Source organism: Carcharodon carcharias, chromosome 15 (assembly GCF_017639515.1).
Source record: "Carcharodon carcharias isolate sCarCar2 chromosome 15, sCarCar2.pri, whole genome shotgun sequence".
NCBI lineage: Eukaryota > Metazoa > Chordata > Chondrichthyes > Lamniformes > Lamnidae > Carcharodon > Carcharodon carcharias.
Window position 1 is genome coordinate 4,413,794 of NC_054481.1, and position 17,487 is coordinate 4,431,280.

Consider the following 17,487-nt stretch of genomic DNA (forward strand, 5'->3'; position numbering starts at 1 on the left):
AACAAAGTGCTTGTTAACAGTACATTTAAGTAGGTCACAACCAGTCCTTGATATCTGTGGTGAGCCAAGACTTAAGTGATGTTTCTATCCATGCTACATTCTACTCAAGCTGTAGCAGTGTCGTGTAACTGAATTGCTTTTGTGTTGGGAAGACTCCAGATTGGAAGACAGTAATTGATCTCTTAATTTATCTTGTAGTTGAAGACAGAAGTCAACTTGAGAACCAGAGAGCGCTGCATGTTAGTCTGTAAGATTACTCTCAGAATCGTTACAGCACAGAGGAGGCCATTTGGCCCTTTGTGTCTGCACCGTCTCTCCCAGTGAGCAATTCCCTTAGTGCCATTCTCCCACCTTCTCCCTGTAACCCTGCACGTTCTTCCTTTTCTAAGTATAGTGTAACATAGTAATGCAGACCTGAAAATCACCAGTTTGATTCTGAGTAGGAATGCTACCACTGGCCTTAGTGCCTCTGGGTTAGGGAGAGGAAACAGTTACCCACTGGCTGTCCAGTGACTCCCAATGGAAATCATACAGGTGTGTGCACTAGGACCTTGGTCAGCTGTACATGTGTGTGCACTAGGATCTGGGTCAGTTGTACATGTGTGTGCACTAGGATCTGGGTCAGTTGTACATGTGTGTGCACTAGGATCTGGGTCAGTTGTACATGTGTATGCACTTGGATCTGGGTCAGTTGTACATGTGTGTGCACTAGGATCTGGGTCAGTTGTACATGTGTGTGCACTAGGATCTGGGTCAGTTGTACGTGTGTGCACTAGGATCTGGGTCAGTTGTAAATATGTACACACTAGGATCTGGGTCAGTTGTACATGTGTGTGCACTAAGATCTGGGTCAGTTGTACATGAGTGTGCACTAGGATCTGGGTCAGTTGTACATGTGTATGCACTAGGATCTGGGTCAGTTGTGCATGTGTACGCACTAGGATCTGTGTCAGTTGTACATGTGTGTGCACTAGGATCTGGGTCAGTTGTAAATGTGTGTGCACGAGGATCTGGGGCAGTTGTAAATGTGTGTGCACTAGGATCTGGGTCAGTTGTACATGTGTACGCACTAGGATCTGTGTCAGTTGTACATGTGTATACACTAGGATCTGGGTCAGTTGTACATGTGTACACACTAGGATCTGTGTCAGTTGTATATGTGTACACACTAGGATCTGGGTCAATTGTACATGTGCGTGCACTTGGATCTGGGTCAGTTGTAAATGTGTGTGCACTAGGATCTGGGTCAGTTGTACATGTGTACACACTAGGATCTGGGTCAGTTGTACATGTGTACACACTAGGATCTGTGTCAGTTGTATATGTGTACACACTAGGATCTGGGTCAATTGTACATGTGCGTGCACTTGGATCTGGGTCAGTTGTAAATGTGTGTGCACTAGGATCTGGGTCAGTTGTACATGTGTACACACTAGGATCTGGGTCAGTTGTACATGTGTACACACTAGGATCTGTGTCAGTTGTATATGTGTACACACTAGGATCTGGGTTAGTTGTATATGTGTACACACTAGGATCTGGGTCAGTTGTATATGTGTACACACTAGGATCTGGGTCAGTTGTATATGTGTACACACTAGGATCTGTGTCAGTTGTATATGTATACACACTAGGATCTGGGTCAGTTGTATATGTGTACACACTAGGATCTGGGTCAGTTGTATATGTGTACACACTAGGATCTGGGTCAGTTGTATATGTATACACACTAGGATCTGGGTCAGTTGTATATGTGTACACACTAGGATCCGGGTCAGTTGTATATGTGTACACACTAGGATCTGGGTCAGTTGTATATGTGTACACACTAGGATCTGGGTCAGTTGTATATGTGTACACACTAGGATCTGTGTCAGTTGCACATGTGTACACACTAGGATCCGGGTCAGTTGTATATGTGTACACACTAGGATCTGGGTCAGTTGTATATGTGTACACACTAGGATCTGGGTCAGTTGTATATGTGTACACACTAGGATCTGGGTCAGTTGTATATGTGTACACACTAGGATCTGTGTCAGTTGTACATGTGTACACACTAGGATCCGGGTCAGTTGTATATGTGTACACACTAGGATCTGGGTCAGTTGTATATGTGTACACACTAGGATCTGGGTCAGTTGTATATGTGTACACACTAGGATCTGTGTCAGTTGCACATGTGTACACACTAGGATCCGGGTCAGTTGTATATGTGTACACACTAGGATCTGGGTCAGTTGTATATGTGTACACACTAGGATCTGGGTCAGCTGCGATGAAGTCCACAGACAAAGAGCCGACCAACACTTCCTGACTAGATTCGTACGTGAAGAGTGCTCATGGAGCCATAAACCCGGGTTGGGGTAGGGGGTGGGGTTGGCGGGGGGGTGGGGGGGGGACAATGGGAAGTGAAAAGTCCACTCTCCCAGCTTTAACAATACTTTACCTTTCTGATTAAGATAAACCTACCTGCCATGTCCACATGGAGTATTTGAAGTGGATAGCAGGTACCTTTACAGGGGAAGCCAGCTAAGTATCTGTGGGAGAGAGGGATAGATGGATTTGCAGATAGGGTTGGATGAAATAGGGTGAGAGGAGGCTTGCGTGCAGTATAAACACTGGGCTGAATGGCCTGATCTTGTGCTGTAACATTCTATGTAGTTCTGCTTTTAAAATATCGATGTTTACTCTCTGCTATTCTCTCAAAATATATCTTGGCGTGTGTCTCACCTTTTCTGATTGGCTGCCTGTTTGAGAATGTCAGAGGAGTAACCAAAAACTTTGTCTCAGCTATAGGTGCCCAGTGATGCAGAACTTTAATAGTCCACAGGCCTGGGCGCAGGGGTAAGTTCAGCGGAGGTTTGTAGTGAGTGAACTCGGCACCCGACTCAATTTGAATATCGTACGTAGCTGCAATGACGTTAATTGGATCGATCCAAACAACAGTGACCGTAGCATTGGGGCCCTTGCCCCACTTCTGCATGCCAATAGGCTCGTTCATGGGGCCAATGAGTCCTCCATAGTTCCGGAAAATTCTCTCCTTAGCATCCCACTCTGTGCCAATCTGAAAGTAAAAATTGAAAAGTCAGATTTGAAGTTTAAAGAATTGACCAGAAATCATACAATATAAACAACTACAAAAGTGTACATACAGTTGTTAAAAGGTATGCCTGGTCAATGGAGACAAGAGCACAACATACTCTCGTATGAAGAGCTCTGGAAGACAGCAGCAGGCATGATCCTGAATAAGAGCTGGGATGGTAACCCAGTGCATTTTGGGGGACCTTTGCTTGAAAAGGACAAGTGCCTTTGCAGCAATACTTTATATAACCTCATGCCCTTTCCCCTCAAGTGGATTTAAAAGTTTTAAGAGGTAGAAATTGGTGCCCATTTTTCAAATGTAAACCAGATGTAACACATCAATTTAGCAGTGAGATGGCCAGTGCCCAATCTGCGTGGGCTTTTGGTCCACTGCTAAATTCAATGTGCTCACTTTTGTAATCATTCCAGGAGGCCACCTAATTCAGGTTACATGTCTTACACACAATAATAAGGGGCCTAATAGTTGCTGAAGGACTCCTTTGTAAAATGAGCGTACGACATACAGAGCACGAGTCGGACCCGGTCTACAGACGGTTCTTCAGCAGTCAACTAAAGTAGCGTTTTAAACATTTTCTTTAAAATAACATCTCTGTGGAGGCCAGAGGAGCAGAAGCATTGCACCCAGTATGATTGCATCCACTGCTGACTGTTCCATCCCTCCGCCAGGGACTTACTGTTGAGCCAACGGCCCAAAATCTTAACACTTCCAATATGCCAACTGCCTGTGGAGCAGCAACAAATGCTGGCATCTATAAAATACCAATGCGACCTGGGACCAATTTTAGGTCAGCCATACACTTCTTAGTTCAGGCCCGGGCACAAAAATAACCCCAGGCCATGATTTATCGCTAAACTTTTAGAGCTTGATATTCCAAGTTGCAGATGCTTTTATTCTGTGATTTTCCATATGAAAAGGACACAATCCAAATTTTATCCCTGCTGACAAACTGTAAGTGCCCTGGTGAAATGGTCTGAATCAGAAGCTTGGATAATATTTTTAGAATTAAATTATTCGACTAACCTCAATACTTTTTTTTTTACTCTGAGTGCCAAGGCTAGCCTTGACTGGGCACCACCCCCACTGAATGCTGCTTGACAGCACCTGGTCACATTATCACAAGAACCATTTTAATTGGCCCATGTCCTAAACTGAAAACAGATGGTAGCAATGAAAAAACTGAACATCCTTTCGGAGACAACACACAAGGTTTACAACAAACTCTTGAATATGTTTCAAAGGAGACTTTAAGTGCACTAAAAAACTGATCCCAAAGCTCAATGGGAGAAGTCTGGCAGCCAATGTTTCTCCTGTACCTGCAGTGAACTTCATTTATAATCGTGTAATGGACCATGTGCTCTATAATCACAGGTCTTTCTGAACAATAAAAGGAACTGACTTACACCCAAGTGTCTTTTATAAAGATCATTGTCGACTAAAACCTCACCAGGCTCTCTTCTTTCACCTGTCAACGATGCTGCTGTTTCAATAAAGCATTTCTGTCAGAAAGCACAAAGAAACTGCTTCTCTATAGTAAAGTGACGGTTGTCCTAAATAAACTTAACAACTGACTTACTTTGCCTCAGAGACTTGCCAGAAAGACAGCTCTATTAAGATTTGTCCTAGCTCTTTTTCTTGAAGAGTATAAACGAGTGTCTTTTTGACTGCTCTTGTACCTCTCCAAGGGAGTCCCTTCTGGCCTCCTGTTCTGAGTCCACATTTCTCCCACTGCTGTGACCCGCCACCTCTCCCGAGCTGCCCAATCTCAGCTCCAGTACCAATCCCTCTCCATGGAATCCTGTCTTTCTCACCCCACTCCTGCTTCTACTTAGCTTGCCTAAAGCTAGCTCTAGGAAGTCTAGCCTAGCGCTTTTTGTTTGAAGGAGTGAGGGGCTGGATTTTACGGGAACGTGAACCGACCGACTTTAAAAAAAGGCTGCCCTGCAGCGCTAATACACTGGGGGTGGCCTTAACGAGCTGAAAGCGGGACCTCTGCTCCTCAGTGAAAGGAAGTCCTGCCCTGATAGGCTGGCAGTTGGGTAGTCCCAGCAGCATCAGAAGTTAGTAGTGGCTGCTGCTGGTGCTAAAAGGGAGTCCCTGGGAAGAAGTGTAGTGGATGCTGGACTAAGATAAATTGGGGCTTTTTGGGTGGGGACGGACCAGGGACTCTAGGGAGAGGGGATAGGGGAGTGGGTGTTCGGGTTTGGAGGCCAGGGTGAGGCGCAAAAAGTGAGTTAACATCTTGTGGGGCGGGGGGGGGGGGGGGGGGTGGAGGGGGTGCCCCGGATGCGAAAGGGCACTCTTCAAGGGAGACCCCCCCACTGCCTCCCAACCTTCCTTCCTGCTTTTTCATCTCGGATGGTGAAAAAGCGAGCTGGCCACTTTCCCTCACCTTCCACCATATCATGCTGGCAGAGGCAGAATTAGGCCCTTACCTGACCCTTAATTGGCCATATGAAGGCATCAATTAGGCTTAAGGGCGGATGGGCTAATTGATGCTTTACCAGCCCACCGTGTTATGGAGGAGAGCTCGGAGGTGGGCAGAAAGGCAGTGGGCTAGCCACCCATCCTATTTTATATGCCCCCCCCACCATCTCAACTACAGGGCTGAGGGTATAAAACTCCACCACCGCCCCCTTCCTAGGAACACTGATTGATTCTGCATTTGAGAGCAAGTTTTTGGCATTGTATTTCATGCTGGGCCATACCTACAGTAGTTAAAAAAATCACCTAATTTTACAATGCTCACACCTGGAAAGATTGACTCAGTGAAGCAACCATTGCCTCCAATGCCTGATGCAAAGTGTCATTTAGTATAAATTTGGGGCTCTCAAAAATAACGTGCATTTAGTATTTAAAAGTCTTGGGCTTCTCTGTCCTTGGCATTTGATAAGTTCCTAACATTCTCCTATTTAGTTCAAATATTTCATTGAAATATATAAGTAAAAAAAGGGTTCACCACAGGTATTGGACCAGACCTATGGATGGAAACCCTGCTATCTCCCACTGGTAGCTGATTCAACCATTTATATTCTTTTCAATGGTATAAAGAATTCATAATTCAAAAATGTAATTAGGTTAATGGAATGTTGGCCTTTATCTCAAGGAGATTGGAATTTTAAAGCAAGGAAGTGATGTTTCAGTAATAAAGAGCCTTGGGCAGACACCATCTGGAAAACTCCTTTCAGTTTTGGGTGCTAAACCTCAGGAAAGACATATTGAATTTGGAAGGGATACAGTTAGGGATATAGGTACAAGAATGATACCACAATTTAGAGAGCTAAATTTGAGGACAAGTTTCACAAACTAGTCTTGTGTTCCATTGAGTTTAGAGGGCTGATGTGCTTGAAATATTTAAAATGGTTAAGGAATTTGTTTGGGCAGATAAAGGAACTCACCAAGGCTCCTTAGACAGCACCTTCCAAACCTACAACCACTACCATCTAGCAGGACAAGGGTAGCAGACACATGGGAACACCACCACCTGGAAGTTCCTCTCCAAGTCACTCACTATCCTGACTTGGAAATATATCGCCATTCCTTCACTGTCATTGAGTCAAAATGCTGGAACTCCCTCCCTACCAGCACTGTGGGTGTACCTACACCACATGGGCTGCAATGGTTCAAGAAGATAGCTCACCACCACCTTCTCAAGGGCAATTAGGGACTGGCAAAGAATGCTGGCCTAGCCAGCGAAGCCCACATCTCATGAATGAATAAAAAAAAGAAAAAATGAGTGCTCCTAATGGGAGGATTCTTAATAAGAATGCATACTCTTAAAATTAAAGCTAGGCTATTGCAGATTGAAATCAGAAGCACCTTTCTGCACAAAGAGTAGTGGAAATCTGGTACTCTCTTCCCAAAGGGCTGTGGATGATGGGTCAACTGACATTTTCAAGACTAAAATTAATAGATTTTTGATGGACAAGAGTATCAAGGAATATGAAACAAGGATAAATGGAGTTGTACAGATCAGCCATGATCAGATGAAATGGTGGAACAGTCTTGAGGGGTTGGATGGTCTCCTCCTGTTTCCGCACTACTAAAAATAAGTAATAAGTGACCTGTTCAGCCTGCAAGTGATCTGCTCTCAGATAGTGTTGGTGAAAGCTGTTTGGTAAATTTATAGTATTCAAGATATGTCAAAGAACCAGAGTCTGAAAGGCATCCAGCACAGAACACAGAAAGTCATTCACAGTCAACACAGGCAAGAAACTAATACATTTCTTTTTTCACAAATGAAATAGTGATATGCAGGAGTTTACATTATTCTTTAGAGTTCCTTTACAACAAAGACCAATCACGCATGCCAGTTTGGCTCAATTCCATGTAAGGAATCAGCCAGGTTCTGTATTTCTGGCACCATGAACAAAATAACAAACAATAGCACTGATTGCTAGGCCTGCTGAGTTGCTATGTTAATGCTGATTTGCACTCTCCCTTTAGATTATCTCCTAGGATGCAGATTATGCATTCAATAAGGCAAACACAAACTCTTCATTAATTGCGGCTGGTTTATACTCTGGATGTTCATTTCGAATTGGCCACAGTACTGAGCAGTGTCCACACTCCATCCACAAGATGGGAATGTAGCTGTCACGCTGCTCAATTAGTATCAGGTAACACTCTCTCTGAAAAAGGAATGCCCACAAGAAGCACCTTTCATAACATGTGGATTTCCCTTGTCTCTTGGGTATAGTTTCACTTACAAAACTAGGTTCAATACTTTTTTTTTATTCGTTCATGGGATGTGGGTGTCGCTGGCTAGGCCAGCATTTATTGCCCATCCCTAATTGTCCTTGTTCAGAAGGCAGTTGAAGAGTCAACCACATTGCTGTGGGCCTGGAGTCACATGTAGGCCAGACTAGGATGGCAGATTTCCTTCTCTAAAGGACATATAGTGAACTAGATGGATTTTTACAACAATTGACAATGGTTGCATGGTCATCATCAGACTATTTTTTAATTGAATTCAAATTTTACCATCTGCCATGGTAGGATTTGAACCCAGGTCTTCAGAACATTACCCTGGGACTCTGGAACACCAGCCCAGTGACAATACCAATATGCCACCCCTCTCCTGTGAAAAACAGTAAGGATTTTCAAATGTATGTACTTCAGAGATTCGGTTAAAACTATTAAAAAAAACCCTGCAGGAAATATTTACACATTAAATTATATAATTGCAATTTAATAAAACTAATGGATTAAAAATTAGGAAGGATAACAGGAAACACAGTTTATTTTTATTCTTTCATGGGATGTGAGCATCACTAGCTGGCCACCATTTATTGCCCATCCCTAATTGCCCTTGAGAACTGAGTGACTTGCTAGGCCATTTAAGAGTCAACCACATTACTGTGGGTCTGGAGTCACATGTAGGCCAGACCAGATAAGGACAGTAGGTTCCCTTTCCTAAAGGACATTAGTGAACTAGATGGATTTTCTTTATGACAATCATTTCATGGTCATCATTAGACTTTTAATTCCAGGTTTTTTATTGAATTCAAATTTCACCATCTGCCATAGTGGGATTTGAACCTGGGTCCCCAGAGCATTACCCTTGGTCTCTGGAACACTAGCCCAGCGACAATACCACTACACCACCACTGTAGGAGGAGCTGGCTTGGAAGAAGGAGGGGGGAGGAAGGGAGTTAGAAGGGAGGAGAGGGGGAAGAGGGAGGAGAGGGGATAAGAGGGGGAAGGGGAGTTGAAGGGAGGGTAGAGGGGGAGGGGAGGGGTAGAAGGAGATGTCAAGGGGGAAGTATCTCAGTTTGTGGAGGGGAAGAGCATGGTGAAATTCATCAAGGGTTCCAGTCAAGATGAGTATTTGTTCAATTGGTATTTCTAAATGTGTTTGGGCACAGGCCATGTGGAAAATTTAACGACTGTTCCCATGAAGGATTCCAAAGTGCCGCATAATTATTGTGCTGTTTGCTCATGAAAATAATGAAGAATCTTGCACCTTTCTAGGGATTGTCCTGTGCAGATTGTGTTCATGACACCAGAGATGGTAAAATTATGGCCATTGAAGGTTCAGAAGAGATCTCAGATATGGCAGCTGCATGAACATAGGTTCCAGGCAGGTGAATAGCTTTCCTTGGGGTAGCGTTTGGGTCCAATGGGAAGGCCAGGCACACAGTCTAGGTGGAACATTGGCAGTCATTTGCACTGGGTGATAAGACCACATCTAGAGTACTGTGTCCAGTTTTAGTCTCCATATTTAAGAAAAGGTATAATTACATTAGAAGCCGTGCAGAGAAGATTCACTTGACTAATTCCTGAGATGAGGGGGTTGTCTTAAGGCTGAACAGGTTGGGCTGATATCCATTGGAGTTTTGAAGAATGAGAGGTGATCTTATTGAAACATATAAGATCCTGGGGGCACTTGACAGGGTGGATGCTGAAAGGATGTTTCCCCTTGTGGGAAAGACTAGAGCTAGGGGGCATAGTTTAAAAATAAGGATCTCCCATTCAAGATGGAGATGAGGAGAAATTCTCTCTTTCAGATGGTCGCTAAGTCTATGGAATTCTCTTTCTCAGAGAGGAGTGGAGGCTGGGTCAATGAATATTTTTAAGGCTGAGTTAGATAGATTCTTGACTGACGAGGGAGTCAAAGGGTATACGGGGTAGTCAGGAAAGTAGAGGCCACAATCAGGTCAGTCATGGTCTCATCAAACGGCGGAACAGGCTCAAGGGGCCAAATGGCCCACTCCTGCTCCTAACTCATATGCTCATATGTATGTATGTACAGGGCAGCAAGATGTCCAAGGTTTCAGATCTATTAGGAAACTGTTTAGAAAATATAAAGCTACTACAGGATAGTTAACATTTTAAAGAGGTTAAAATGTCACCTGATACTCTTTTGCCCCATGATGCCTGACAGACAGAAAACTTTAATAACACAAACTGGCGAAGAACCACCTGGTGGCCTCAATGTGGACTGCAGGCAGAGTCAAACCAGGCTTTGCAATAGAGGGACAGCAGCAAGCAGGTATTAAAAACATGCAATATGGTTGAGCGCTTTAAAAAGTAAACCCCAATTCCAGCATCACCATCAGCCGTCACAGATATTTACAAATGTTATAGGCAGGGACACAATTAGCATGGAACTCTCCATTAGGAATGTGGGCAGATGACAGAACACACCAGTTTAGTATCAGTAGTTTAGTTTTCCAAGCAACATTAAAATGAGTAAGTGAATGGCTCCATCCCGGCTAGTCAGAGCTGCCTGTATTCTCCCAGACCCAGGGCCAGGTTTTTGTACTGAGATGGGTAGCTTGAGTCGGGAAATTTCCCGGCTCGGCAGACCCGCCTCGAAATAAAGGGCCCTGTCACACACAAGTTTGGCTCTGGGGAGGTGGAGCCTGATCAAGTTGGGCCTGCCACCTCTGAAGGCAGCCCCCACCGCCGCCCCCCCCCCCCCCGCCCCTCGGCACTTACCCGCCTTTGACTGCCTCTGGAGGTGGGCTGATTGGAAGACCTACCTCGGTCCTCTAAGACTTTGGTCTAGTTTTATAAATGGCTGTTGTGCCCTCTAACCTCACCCTTCACCTCCCACCACCCACGTTTCTCATGCCACTTCATAACCCTCATGCTGTCTCCATAGCCACTCACCCAGTATCCACCAAGGGCAGACATCAGGAGCAATGTGGAGATGAAAAGAATTAAATTTCTAAAAATCTAATAGAGCTCTCACTCATTAAAACTTGATACAGAAAAAAACCTCCCATCCATGAAACCAATGCAAATATTTTAAATCCCCTCAAGTGGTCAATCTGTTATAAAAACAAACAAACTTCTATTCAGTAACCACATCAAAGATTTCTAATCATTTAATAGCCTCTTAAAACTGTTAATCAAAATGTGAACTCAGCCCCCCCTTGCTGAGATAAGTGGTTGTGTATCTTTTGAAACTCAGCTAAGTATTCATAGTGGGCTCAGCTATTATAATAGCCCTTGGGAAATGTCAACAACTAAGTCAATTGAAACTGCAGGAACAGATGGTAATGGTTATTCTAAGGTACACCAAAGGTCCGGTTAATCAATGAACTCCAGCAGTGTGTGTATCTTTTACTCTATATGACAGTTGCAGCCTAGTTTTTGTCTTCATTTTCAAAGGGCTCAGGGTTTAAATAACTTCAGATCCTCAAGTTAACCAGATCTTAGCCACTCTCCAAAGGAGTAAAAAACATCAGCAGAAAGACAGATTTTTACTTGTTATGTCCTTGTTAAAAGTAATTCCTCCATAAATATGTGATCCCACACTGCAACTTAAGGCCCTTGAAACAGTTAAAATGGGGTCTGCTTAATCTCAGCACTAAGTTTAAATTGCCCAGCAGAGTCGTGTTTTGAGCCTGTGTCCATTTCCCCCACCAGCGAAAAGTATATTGGCCAGTAATAAGGGTCCCGCCTGCAATTTTTAAAGGTCTCCTGAGTCATCCCGACTCCACGAAAATCCATTCCATGTGACCATGAAATGAAGTTAAGATTTTTAATATGTTTGGTAGATATGGAAGCTTTTTTCTTTATTCCTTCATGGGATGTGGCCATTGCTGGCAAGGCCAGCATTTGTTGCCCATCCCTAATTGCCCTTGAGCTGAGTGGCTTGCTTGGCCATTTCAGGGTCAACTACATTGCTGTAGTCACAGGTAGGCCAAACTAGGTAAGGATGGCAGACTTCCTTGAACCATATGGGCTTTTATGACAATCAATGATGGTTTCATGGTCACCATTACTGAGACTTGGCAGCATCGGCAGAGAAGAGTACAGTTGACGTTTCGAGTCCTCATGCCCCTTCAACAGAACTGTTCTGTTCTGCTGAAGGGTCATGAGGACTCAAAATGTCAACTGTACTCTTCTCCACCGATGCTGCCAGACCTGCTGAGTTTTTCCAGATATTTCTGTTTCTGTTTTTGTTTTGGATTTCCAGCATCCGCAGTTTTTTGTTTTTATTACTGAGCCTTGTTTTGAATTCCAGATTTTATTAATTGAATTTAAATTCCACCAGGTGCCATGGTGGGATTTGAGCCCATCCCCTGGGCAGTGGCCTGGGCCTCTGGATTACTAGTCTAGTGACGGTGCCACTACCACCACCACCTCCCCTATTACAATGAAGGGAAGCAATTCCTTCATTACAATAAAATGAATTCAGTGTTTTTTTTAGTTTTTTACCTCAGCAAACTGTAGCCGCGCAAAGTCACTGGCGGGATTAGAAATTTTAAACATTTTCCTTGGCATCACCCAAGTCTCCATTGTTTCAAGTTTGCTGGTAGCCAGATTTGTTGCATGGTGTTTCAGCAGATAGCCTTGGAACCGGTCGGCATAGAAGTAGAGATGAACAGAGACTGGGTGACCCATCGCGTAATATCTAGAACAAAGATAGGCAGAAGAGAAACATGTTAACTGAGAAAGAACAAATGCAGTGGACCTTTTAGAACATTAATCATGAAATAAGAAAAGGTCCAGTAAAGAAAGAGACTTCAGCCCATAGCATAAAGACTTCAAAAGCACAGGGAAAACAATTTAGAACAGAGCTCATTATAAACAGCCCCAGAGATGGTAAAAAAAAATGCCTTTAATCCCTGTTGTTTTCTTTTAACTGGTTCCTGCTAAATTAACACATGCTGGCTTGATTATGAAAGCTATACAGAGAATTACAGGCCAAATGAATGAAAAGGGAACTTTAATATTTCTGTTTTGCATTATCCGATGTGCATACACCAGCCAGTTTCCCTTGAACAGCATAAAGTATATGACAACAATAAAAAAAAGGTATATGACAAAAATAAAGAATTTGCTCTGACAGGGAACCAGAATTTGGATTAAGTCAATAAATTGAAGGTGTGTTGATTGTGCCAATGCTGGAGCTTTGGGGAAACCTGTAGGGTGCCAATACCCGTTCGCTCATCACATTTCTAATTGAATTGCAAGAGAAGCGCAGTCTGCAAGAATTTGAAATCAAAGACTGAGAAGAGCACACAGATCCTAGTTTTTAAGTAACAAAACATTATTTTCACATATTAAAAAGCTATAGAGCTTCTCTCAGTTGTGCACTCGTCAAATTGTCCCTGATTGTCAATTAAGTTACTGATGTTCCTGATTTTGCTAATCTTAGCAGACATGAGAAAAGCGCCAACTGTCGTGCTCAATGACACCCCCCACAAAAAAAAGGAGCAAAAAACATCAGCAGAGAGGCAGATTTTTACTTGTTATGTCCTTGTTAAAAGTCATTCTGATAAACTCTTGCAGCTGTAGATCAAATAGACAAGGAAGCATGTGGCTCCAGATCTAAACTGGTGTTAGTGAGCTCCGGAAGAGGGAGCAGTTCAAAGTACAGACCCTGCAGCAGAAACGTAAGGATTTGGGTGCAATGGTCACTCACTGCCAGTGATTGAGGAGGGAAGGGTCACTCAGGAGCACAAAGGCAGCCCATTGGTTGCCTGAGAAGTGTTGTAAGATGCTCCAGGAACAGAAGAGTAGGTCACTCAGCCTATCAAGCTTGCTCCCTCCTTAATTCTTAGCCAGTCTCCTGGGATTGAGGATGACTTGCTTTCTGAAAGCTGGTTCCACCATTCAATTAGACCTTGGCTGATCTGTAGCTCAACTTCATTTAATCTACTTGGCTCCATATCCCTCAATATCCTTGCCCAAGAAAAATCAATTGATCTGAGTTTTGAAATTTTCAGTGGGCTGGGGGAAGAGTTCCTGATTTCCACCAAACTTCTGAATTGCACTACTTTTCTGTTCTGCTGACAAATTCACATTCTTAGGGCAGAATTTTGAGTTGGGCAGGCGTGATCGGTGGTCCCGGGAACAGCTGGGAAAGGTGTCACCGTCAGCGATTGGCCCCCAACCACGATTTCATGCTGGTGGGCCGAGCGTAAATGGAGCCTCCCCGAAGCTCAGGAAGGGGCGGCTGGGGGAGGGGGCCTGTTGGCTGCCAGGTCCAGTGGTGGCCCGGTGGCCGGTTTAAAACCAGCACAGTCAGACCCTGGAAGGCTGTCGGCGGCGAAGATGTTCGGTGTTGTCAACAGGAGATTATAAATGATGGATTCCAATGTGGCTGCAGACGCCAAGCAGGAGGGCAGGTCGTTTGGACACTTAGCTCCCCCGGGTTTTCTGATGAGGGTCTCGTGGTCCTCCTGGAGGAGGAGGCTGCCCGGTGGGGAACCCTTGTCCCCAGGGTTGGAAGGAGGAGGCCACCGCACCTTACAAAAAGAGCTTGGGAAGAGGTGGCAGTGCTGGTCAGCAGCCATGATGTTGTACGGCGCCTCTGAGTGCAGTACCGCAAGAGGTTTAACAACCTGCTACATTCTGGGAAGATGAGTACTGTGCTGGCACAGAGAAGTGTGGAGAAGTGTTCAGGGGTGACCGTCCTCCTGTGAAGCTCTGGGGTGTTAGAGTCTGAGCGCCAACTGTCAATGATGCCCAAGCTGGCCAAGGGGGTGAGCCCTGGCTGCTTGGACAGAGTGCTTTGTGGCTCGAAGGCTATTGGTCGGATGTGCCCTGTGAGGTGTTCCTCAGCTGGGGTTGGCCAGGCTGTAATGGAGCTGCAGGTAGAGAGGGGACTCATCAATGTTCCTCTGTCCTTTCAGGAGAAGATGGCCAATAACAACATTGAGAGGTCACAGACTGGCAAACCACCTAAACCTAACCAGATATGAACAGAATGCCTTGGAGCTGGAGAGGTGCCACGTACCTCGGTCAACCGGCTGCGGAGAGGCGGGGGTGTCAGACGAAGGTAAGAGTGCAGTGCACAGAGGTGAGAGTTTCAGATGGTCCAAACATTCTTGTGTAGTCTCAAAATTGATGGGAGCCTCAATTGATCATTGAAAGATGATGGCACCATGTTGCAGATTTCCATTCTCTCACCAGGGTGCCTGGCACAGCGACAGTGTGATGACTTAAACTAATGACATGTCGTTGTTCTCCCTTTTAGATTCGCCAGCAGGTACTCGCTCTGTGGACCCCAAAGGTCCACCCCTGATGCCAGAGGACTACCAGGCTTCACATGCCCCTGCATCACACCCGCTCTCTGAACCAGGCACCAGCACAGATACCAGCACCTCGATGGGCGTTAGATCGGCAGCTAGAATGTCGGTGCACAGCAATGAGAGCACTTCACACTCGCTTGAGGGGCAGGCGGAGGCAGAGAGTGCCCAGGGCACTGGCAGACGGAGACTGCTGGAGACAAGGATGAAGCAGAGTTGAACACAGATGATGAGTCTCTGGAGTTGTCCATTAGACAGCAGATGCTGGATGTCCAGTGAGATGTGCGGAAGGATCTGATGGAGATCCATGAGGGAATGTGTCCCACGGTCTCCGTTATGGAGGAGGCCATGTGGACCATCAGCACTGCATTGACCCTCATGGCCGAGCGCACTGCCTCCTCCATTGAGAGAGTGGCGACTCTCATAGAGAGGCAGCTCCAGGGACAGAATGAGGGGTTCCTGGGGTTGCGCTCGGACCTGCAAGCCCTCACACAGACACTGACCTCAGGTGATCGATGTCCATGTGGGAGATGGATGAGGCACCCAGTTTCCCAGCTAGGTGCCTGTCCATCAATGGTGAGCAGGGAAGTCCAGAGTGACCTCACGTTGGTGCATGAGCTGCTTGTTGTCTCTGTGGGCTCCTCTCAGGGCGCTCCAGATGAAAGCAGCAGCTCCTCCGTCCCTCTGCCAGTGACCGTGGTATCTGATGAGGCTGCAATGACTGGGGAGATGCCAGCCATGGCACTGGCCACTCCCTCTCAGGCGGGGCCAGCACAGGCTCCACTGGCCAGAGGACGACCGCCAAGGTCATCAAGGCCAACAGGATAATAGTCAGAAGCTTGTCCCCATTGCCGATGCCAGTGGGGAAGGGAGAGAGTGTGGGGCACCAAGACATAGCACTCACAAACGTAAGTTTAAGGCACCACGAGCACAAGAGGGACTGGTCAGGGGTGATCTTCTGTTATGCGATGTTTTGTTTAGGTTTACTGTCTGGGGCTGAAGACCAGAGAAGTTACTATTCATTTATTTTGACTGTCAACATGAGATAAATTTCTTTTGTTGTAATGGCCTGAGTATGCTTCACCTTTTTTATTTAATGTGGTGCAGGATATGCCAATGTGTAACACTGCACGTGGGTGGCTCGAAACTTTATTGCATAGGCACTGGGTGGATTTTGGGGTCAAATGTAAGGGTCATTTCAGACATCTGGGATGGAGGCGACAGCCCTGACATGAAGTGGTAGTGCTTATTTGGCAGCCTAGCTGAAGGAGGGTTGGATCAAGGCGTCCCTGCCTCCTTGGAGGTTACCGAGGTCTGCCTCCACACCCTCAGCATTCTCCTCATTGTGCTCCTCTTCTGACTCACGACTGGATTCATCCTCTGTGGCCTGTGGAGCTGCCTCAAGATCCTCTTCCTTCAGTGGGTCCCCCCCTTGCCAGTGCCAGATTGTGGAGAGTGCAGCATGTGACCACTATCAGTGACACCCACTCTGGGGGGTAATGTAGTGCTCCCTGAATTGTCCAGGCATCGGAAGTGAATCTTCAGAAAACCTATGGTTCTCTCTCTCACTACCCTGGTGGAGGCTTGGCGCCTGTTATACCACTGCTCTGTTCTTGGATGGTAGACAGGCGTCACGAGCTACCCTTTCAAGGGATAGCCCTTGTCGCCCAGTAGCCATCCATCCAGTCGACCTGGAGCACTGAATCACACAGTGCAGAAGAGGCCCTTCGGTCCATCGAGTCTGCACCAACACGTGAGAAACACCTGACCTACCTAGCTAATCCCATTTACCAGCACTTGGCCCATAGCCTTGAAAAGTGCCTTGGCATCTGGGATTGTCTCAGGATCTATGTTTCATGGGAGCTGCCAGGGTACCTTGCACAGATTTGCAGAATCTGCATCCTGTGGTCACACACTATCTGCATGTTCATCAAGTGGAATCCCTTCCTGCTGACGAAGGCACCCGGCTGACCCGCTGGTGCCTTGATGGCCACGTGTGTACAGTCTATAGCACCCTGGACATGGGGGAACCCAGCAATCGCTGCAAACCCTTTGGCTCACTCAGCCTGGCTGGCCTTGTCCGTATGGAAATGAATGAAAGTCAATACCTGCCTGAACAGAGCTTCTGTCACCAGCTTAATGCACCTGTGGACAGCTGATTGGAAAACTCCACACAGATCCTCCACTGACCCCTGGAAAGAGCTGGAGGCATAGAAGCTGAGGGCCACTGTGACCTTCAGAGCCACTGGCATGAGGTGTCCATCCACACAGTCAGAGCAGATCTCAGGCTCAATTATCTGACAAACGGAGGTCACTGTTCCCTGTGAAAGGCGAAGCCTCCTTTGCATTGCACCTCGGACATACTGAAGTAGCTGAATCGCTGCCAGTAAA

General features: G+C 45.8%; 1 protein-coding gene across 1 annotated transcript in view; it reads right to left on the minus strand.

The window, feature by feature from the left end:
- Positions 1-17,487, minus strand: part of xylt1 (xylosyltransferase I) — a 286,218-nt gene that overhangs the window by 17,462 nt on the left and 251,269 nt on the right. Inside the window, exons 9-10 of the mRNA XM_041206662.1 lie at positions 12,278-12,473; positions 2,734-3,067 (exon numbers count right to left, since the gene is read on the minus strand). Coding sequence (XP_041062596.1) covers positions 2,734-3,067; positions 12,278-12,473 — 530 coding nt within the window. The remainder of the gene's footprint in view (positions 1-2,733; positions 3,068-12,277; positions 12,474-17,487) is intronic.